Source organism: Pteropus alecto, unplaced genomic scaffold, assembly GCF_000325575.1.
Source record: "Pteropus alecto unplaced genomic scaffold, ASM32557v1 scaffold13, whole genome shotgun sequence".
Taxonomy (NCBI): domain Eukaryota; kingdom Metazoa; phylum Chordata; class Mammalia; order Chiroptera; family Pteropodidae; genus Pteropus; species Pteropus alecto.
Window position 1 is genome coordinate 2,607,458 of NW_006434373.1, and position 7,875 is coordinate 2,615,332.

Sequence of the window (7,875 nt, forward strand, 5' to 3'; positions counted from 1 at the left end):
GTGAGGAGGTAATGAGGTTTTTATAAAGTCATTGGGGGTCGGCATGATGAGGTTAGTGTCCTGATAAGAGACCCTAGAGAGCTTGTTTTCTCTCTCCACTGTGTGAGGACATAGAAAGAAGGTGGCAATCGGCAAGTCAGGAAGAGGACCGTCACCAGAACCAGACCATGCCAACGCCTAGACCTCAGACTTCCAGTCTCCAGAATTGTGAAGAATGACTGTCTTTTGTTTAAGCCCCACAGTCTGTGGCATTTCATCATTCATTCATTCATTCATTCACTCATTCATTTATTTATTTTTACAGCAACCTGAGATGACTGACTAAGAAAGCATTATCTATTTCAAAGCACAAGGACAGCCTCAGGACAGGCCGGCATCAACTGCCTCCCTGTGCCAATGAAATGAAAGATTATAGATAGAATGTTGGGCAAAGCAGATATTTTGGCCAGTTGAGGGGAATAAATGCATCCCAAACATCCCCAAGACGCTGATGAAAAAGCAAATCGTTTGTTTTTCTGTCCTTCTAAAAGCCTGATAGGCCCATTCAATGTGACCTCTGACCCAAGGGGATGGATCGTTAGGGATCACACCTCAGTTGTGTGCAGGACCACTGAGACCTGTGGGGGAGCACAGGGACCCCAAGCCCATGTAGCCTCAGGGATGATCTAACAGTCATGGAGCAGTCCTGCTCTCTGAGTGCCCCACCCCCCACCCAGCATCCAGGAGGGCCCACCCAGCTCCCCACCCTGCTAGGCATGGCTGCAGCAGTGCTAGGTACCTGGAGATCCTGAAAAGCCTTTGGTGCCTGGCAAGCCATGTAATCCACCGATGCCTCGGATGCCTGGAAAACCTGTGCGAGTTTCACTCATGGTTATTTCATGCATTGGAAGCAAAGAGAGAAGCTCTTAAAATCATTCAGACATGTTTTCGTTTGCTAAAACCCCGGCAAACAGGAAGCAGCAGTTCAGCAATATAGTCTGACAGGTAAATTCATCATTTCTATGTCACCTAAGAGAACCATCATACTTAAAGATTGATTTCATAGTCTCTTTAGGGACTCATTAGAGCCAGAAGAGAACTGGGAAGCAGTGTGTTTCCTTTCTTTTCCTGGCACTTGAGTCACTGTACATACTTGGTTTGTAAAAATTGCCTGGAACCAATAGTCTGGCATTAGTTCCATTCTCAATGGATTCTTGAGGAGGAACATTTTTAAAATAGGACGTGGGACATAGGCAGCAATTTTTCCTGCGACGTGGTCGGTGAGTGCGGAGGCAGATGGGTCACCCTTAATTCTGAGCAACAGAGCAGCTGAGGGCTTGTCTCTGACCAGGGGCCGATCTGGCCACTGAGGGCTTGTCAGGGCACCCAGGCCCTGTCCCTGAGCAGTGGCCTGCCCAGATCAGGCCGCAGAACCCTGCAAATCCTGCCAAAGGCTCCACCAGACCTCACTCAGTGAGAAGCCGGGAAGCCTGTGGCGGAACAACTTAGCGTCTGTCCCTTTGGTCTCTCCTCCGCACTGCCTGTGTGCTGGCTTAGCAGTCAAGGCCTCTCAGGTGGTTTTCACTCATCGTTGTGAGGAGTGAAGCACTTCTTTGCAGACTGGCACGTCTGTTTCCTGATGGGCTTGGACGACTGCAAACCCTGTTCTAGGTGAATTTTGTGTGGATAGTAAGCCATATACACCTCTGCCTTTTATCTCACACAGTCTTACAGAAAACAGTTTAGAGAGAGGCCAACCTAGCTAATGGTGCCCCTCCTCAACTGGCAGGTCTGCCTTTGAACCATCGTGTGCTTATGTCTATGAAGAGAGGAATGGTCTTACCTGGTAAGCCTGGGACCCCTGGCCGGCCGTAGTCTCCTTTGTCACCAGGTACTCCGACCCGGCCTGGCTCTCCCTGCGGCCCCTGCAGGCCTGTCAGTCCTGGAAAGCCTGGGGTAGGGTAAATGGATCCTTAAGTCAGACACAGGAACCCCGAAGACCTCAGGAGAGGCCTCCCCACCCGACCTCCAGCTCAGGTCCTGCGTGGATGGGGCGGGAGCTCTTTTTGGGAAAGGACCTGCTTCTATTCAAGCCAGGAATGCATGTGGTTTGGGAATCCACATTCAAGTTTAAGGGCATTAGTTCAGCCTCGCCAAAGAGAGAACAGCTTGTGTTTTCTTATTCTCTTCCTATCATCCAAATAGAAGTCTGAGAAGAACCCACAAAACAAGCCCCTGAGGATTAGACTGTCAGAGTCACAGTTCCTGGGCAAAAGCAAATTCAGCAATAACCAAAAAGCATGAAACTAGTTCACCATTTGCTTTCTATCATTAATTTGGGATCCTCAAAGGAATTTCTGCATGTGCAAATTCATGAAAGAGATCCCTTAAAAAGAACTTAGTCTGTGCTTATGGAGAGACAGATGCTGGGCCACACAAACCCTTTCATCGTTTCCCTGTGTGTCTCCCATAGCTGAGTTGGTTGTTTCCATGTTTCTGGTCCTAAGGCAGAGCTAGGTGAATGGGCAACATGTAAGAGCAAGCTTCCTAGGGTAGAGTGTGATCGTAGCAGAAAAAGAGACAGGTGAAATTGGCTGCCTTTGTTCTGGGGTCTTGGCGATTTAGAGGTTCGGCTGTGCTCAGCCCCACTGGCCACTGCACCATCGAGCCATGCCCGAGGAGGCAGAATGCTGGAGGAAGACTGTGTGACTGCAAGAGATTTTACCTGTTTGTCCTTTAAATCCGGGAGGACCTTGGACTCCTGTTATGCCTGTTATTCCTGGGAAGCCGATGTCACCCGCTGTTCCTTTCTCTCCAAAGAATCCCTTTAGACCTGTAACCACAGATGTGCTGCTTAAAACAAACTACAGACATTGCATCAAACTGGAGCTTAATGCTTGTAGGGTCCAATGGAACGCCAGCTAAAGGGTGCTGCCATACCACACGGGTGCTTCTGTCATGAACAGGGACCTAAACATGTTCCTTCCTCAACCAAGTTTTTACCCAATTCTTCCCTCTGAACTTATGGCTGACAGCCTCCAAGCTGACGCCCAATGGTCTCCACGTTCTGTAATTCACACCCTTGTGCAGTCCCCTCCAGCACCAAATTGGGTTGAACTGTGTGACCACCAGGATACTGGAGAAATAATGAATGGTGTGTCACTTCAAGTCTAGGTCATAAAATTCATCATTGCTTTCACTTTGTTGCCTTTCTTGGATCGCTTGCTCTGGAGGAACCCAGCTGCCATGCCGTGAGGACACTCAAGCCGCCCTGAGAGAGAGCCGAGTGCCGAGGAACTGAGGCCTCCTACCAAGAGCTGTGTGAGAAAACCATCATGGAAGCAGATCCTCCAACCCCCGTTCAGGCTTCGGATGATGCAGCGCTGCTGACGTCATGACTGGAATCTCATGGAGGCCCCAAGTCAGAGCCACCCTGCTCCCGAGTTCCCGACCTTCAGAAAAGGTATGAGATAATACCTGCCTGTTGATGTTCTAAGCTGTTGCATTTTGGGTACCTTGTTAAGCATCAGTAGATAACTAATCAGAGCTCTTATCACAGTGGGTTTTAATGTGCAATATGCCAGGGAAATCTGGGGAATTTGTTAAACACGCAGATGTTTGAGCTTTTCTCAGAGGTGACTTAGTAAGTCTGGGGTAAGGCCTGGAATCTGCATTTTAACAGGCACTGCAGGTGATTCTGATGTGGTCATTGGGTAGATATAGAGAAATGCTGCCTTCACGTTAGTGATAACATTCTCTGTCAAATGTTTTGGTGATTTCTGGTATGCTGGAAGATTTTGAAACTTAAGACCAACTTGAATTCCACACAATCACTTTTGTCCAGTGTCTTCTTAAATCTATGAGGCTACTGCTTAGATGAACTGTTAAAGTTTTTGTGGTCTTGAAGGAAAACCACCTAAGAAATTCTGCTTATTTTCTATTGATTCTTTTACGATGTATTAATCTGCTCAAACCCCTATTTACCCAATGAATCTTCTTTCATAAACCACTGTCATCATCTCCACCCACCCAAACTGAGGGAGTCCAGTGCAGCTTGTCGCTTCATCCTCTGAGTGACAAGGGCTGAGCCTCGGCTCCCCAATGCCCCTCAATGTCCAGGAGCTAATCTGACTCGGGCCTCCATGCCCACTCCCTCTGCCACATGGGACCAGCTCTGTAGCTGACCCAACTTAGGCACACCTCACTTGTCTTAGGGAAAATGGAACAATCCCAAGGAAGGTTGATACAACTGTCACCACCCCACTGCCCGTGGGATACAGTCCCCTGGTGATAGATAAACTGGGAGACTCAATTTTCTGGGCCCACAGGTTAACTAAAACCTAAGCATTCAAGGGTAACAATCACAATTCTGGGGAGAAAGTAACTTCTCCTCCCTGACACATTTTCCGTTGTGCAATTGAGGTCATCATTAGTGACATGTGGCAAAGATGGTTTCACATTTCTGCTTTTATAAGCTAAACTGCCAAAGTAATTACTTAGAATGGGAGATTCAGCTAGCCAAGAGCCAGAAGGCTCGGCAGCCCAGGGTACCCCTGTGACAAGAAAAACCATTGGGAGACCCAAACATAGATGCACGTGAGCCCAGAGAGGTCAGCGAATGAGGCTGCTTATTCTTGAGTGACAGTCCTCTGACCCCATGCTAGACTGAATATCTCTCTCCATTCTGGAACTCTGTAGATGAAGAACCGGATTGGCCTCCTCCCCAGTGGCCAATCACATGGACAAACTCTTCCCACCTCCTGCCCTCTACCACTAGGACCATCCCTAGAAGGACTTGGGGCTCTAGGCAGCTTAAGCAGTGTGTAATGCCCCAAGATAAACCCTCAGAAGAAGGCATCAGCCTATCGTGAGTCCCTTGGGGATATGATTACAGGTAGGAATTTTGATCTTGATTTTCAGGAATACTCAGAGAAGTGTGCTCCTGTGCCACACGAGGCTTCCCCCTGCGTCCCTTCCTCCCACCCACCCGCCGCCACCACCCCCAGTCTTCCAGTGCACATAGGGCCAGAGGGCTGCTTCTTCTTGTCTTACTCAAGAGATGGGCCCAACTCCCACTGACCTTTCTTCTAGGCCCTTCACTGTTTATAAGAAGCTCCAGTCATCATATCATTTGCTCCATGAGCTGTAATATGTCTCCAGAGCCCAGGCTCTGTTTTTCCATGAGTTACATTTTATGGGCCACATAAAATGTTGATTTTACGAGTGTTATTTTGGCTATTTTCCCTTTCAGAGAGAGTAAGAGAAGTTTCTTGACTTTGTCTTTGGATTTAATTTAATTAAAAATTCCAGAGTCTTTCTTGCACAGTGGCTTTGAAGACCTCAAACCATTCCCTATGACATGATCCATAGTGCTTACCAAATAGTGATATAGTTGGCCAGCCAGCTCATGAGCGATGACACAGACAAGGGGTCAAGGCTGTTGCTAAGAGGAAGAGATGGAAAATGACAGGTACCTGGTATTCCAATGACACCCTGTTCCCCCTTCAGGCCCGGAGTTCCTGGTAAATCTATAGTCTCTCCAATATCACCTGTTACAGGCAAAAAAGATGAGTGAGAACAGGTCTTCCTATTGAGAAGTGGTTAGTTTTGCAACTTCTGTTGTGTTACATTCTTAATAAGAATAATTTCTTTCAAAAAAAAAAAAAGAAAACCTAATAGCATCTGCGGATCTGCTGCACACTTGTCCAGAATGCTCTGGGTTGTGGGCATTCACTTTTCACTGTCTGAGCAACACTTACCAAAATCACCTGTGGGGCCAATCTCGCCATAAAGACCTGCTGTCCCTGGAGCACCCTTGTCACCCTAGAGCAAAGTCAAACATGAAACCATCTTAGAAGGCTGTTCACGCAATAGTTTGTAATTTCGAAGTTTAGTATAAGTGTATCTAACTATCTGGTATCCAAAAAACAATACTCAAAGTTTGTGATGTCATAATTTTGTAGAAAACTTCTAAAGTTTTTTTCGGCACAGAATAGTAGGTGGTTTGCTTACTTCTTAGTAAACTATAAAGTAGTAAAAATGAAACAAGTTTGGCAGCTTTATGGAAATTAATAACATCATTGATACAGATCATATTTGACAGTGGTGAGAATAACCATGGCTGATTGCATCTCTACCCTCTGCCACACTTTCCATGGGCAAATATATTGGGTCCCATCTCAAGAACTTCATTTAAGCCTCACAACAGCCATATGAAGTAGGTACTATTATTTCCCTTTGACAGATGAGGAAATTGAGGCACAGAGAGGGTAAATATTTTGCTCAAGGTCACCCAGCTGACAGAATTGAGATATCGATTTAGGCTGCCAGATTCCTAAACTTATTCTCTGCACTACAGGGTTCTGTACTTCCATCTGCGGAGAGAATGAGACTTCTTCAGAACGATGTTGGTTGCTGATAATGAGATTGGATTGATGTCTGGGCTGCCCCGTGACTCCCAAAAAGCCATGGTTTTTTCTCTCTGACGTGGCTCTTCCTCACAGGGAGGCTGGGAGTTCTGGTCTACCTTGCTCCCTCTGGTCTCCACTTTAGCATCAACCTTTAGCATCAGAACTGCCGTTTCCTAGCATGGCTTAATTGTGCCTCTGAGTTCTTAACGAAGCTCCCTTTTGTAGAAGGGGTGGGGTGGATGTGCCCAAGGCTAAACCTTTGTTTTGATAATGATCTATTTTTCCTCCTTAAAGCTTGCTTTACTTTATTGAGGCATAACTTAACATATAGTGCAGTTCACTCATCTTAGATGTTCAATGAGTTTTTATTCATGTGCCACCTAGATAAAGACGAAACATTCAGCATTCTAGAAAGTTCCTTTGTGTCCTTTCCTAATCAATAATCCTGCCCAAGGTAGCCTCTCTTCTGACTTGCCTCTATCAAATAGTCTTGTCACAAAGATGGAATCATATATGTACTTCCTGTTTCTGGTTTATTTCATTTAACATAAAGTCTGTGAGATTCATTCATGTTGTTGCGTTTATCAATAATTCTCTTTTTACTCCTGTGCACTAGTCCACTGTCTGAACATACCATGCTTATTTATTCTTTCTCCTGTTGATGGGCATTTGAGCTTTCCCCCCGTTCTTGGCTCTCATGAATAAAGCTGCTGAGAACATTGCCATATGTGTCCTTTGGCAGACATATGCAACTTTCTTTTAAGTGACCTGACTAGCAGCACCCACGACTGGTTATCAGATCTTTACAGCTATAGATTTTGAGAGTGATGGAAGGAAGACACTTGAAAAATTTGAGGACTTCATGTACACCAGGGTGGGCTAGACAGAAGGCCAAGGCCTGTTGCTAAAGGTTCACTACAAGGTGGCCAGAACTTCTGATCTGCCCCAAGCGTGCCGACCCTACTGTGAATGCCAGAAATGAGTCCGCTGCGTGCTGAGGACAGTGCGTGTATAATACCTACACATGAAAGAGGATAAAAAGAGAATTCCATGAAATATGATCTTTGGAGAGCCATGTTGCATATGCTGTCTACACTGCCCTCAACAGAACAGTAAGGTGGTTACTACCTGCATTTTACAGACAAGGATACAGGTGCACCCTTCCCCAGGTCAGGGTGCTCCATCGTTGCCATGACAACAGTGCCCAGCCCATAGCAAGTGCTCAAATGACATGTGTTGAGCAAAGAAATGAGTAAATGGCAGGCCAGGATGTTCTCCACGCTATGATTCAGTAACGGATTTTCAGTACTGAGTTCAGAGCTTGGATCTCTATAAATTCCAGTTTTGTTCTCTTAAGGCTTCCATGAAAAAATGCAGACACCACGCTTCATTTACAGAAGCCTATGAAAGGGCAGCAGCAGCATGGAAGACACTCCAATCACCGCCGGTGTTGGTGCAAGCACAGGGTTTGCTTAAGCTCACAAGG

At 46.3% G+C, this 7,875-nt stretch overlaps 1 protein-coding gene across 1 annotated transcript in view; it reads right to left on the reverse strand.

Annotated features, from left to right (window-relative positions):
• COL4A2 (collagen type IV alpha 2 chain) overlaps window positions 1-7,875 on the reverse strand; it is a 178,889-nt gene that overhangs the window by 12,725 nt on the left and 158,289 nt on the right. Inside the window, exons 33-37 of the mRNA XM_025044980.1 lie at window positions 5,739-5,802; window positions 5,454-5,528; window positions 2,705-2,812; window positions 1,823-1,930; window positions 779-850 (exon numbers count right to left, since the gene is read on the reverse strand). Of these exons, the coding sequence (XP_024900748.1) occupies window positions 779-850; window positions 1,823-1,930; window positions 2,705-2,812; window positions 5,454-5,528; window positions 5,739-5,802 (427 nt within the window). The remainder of the gene's footprint in view (window positions 1-778; window positions 851-1,822; window positions 1,931-2,704; window positions 2,813-5,453; window positions 5,529-5,738; window positions 5,803-7,875) is intronic.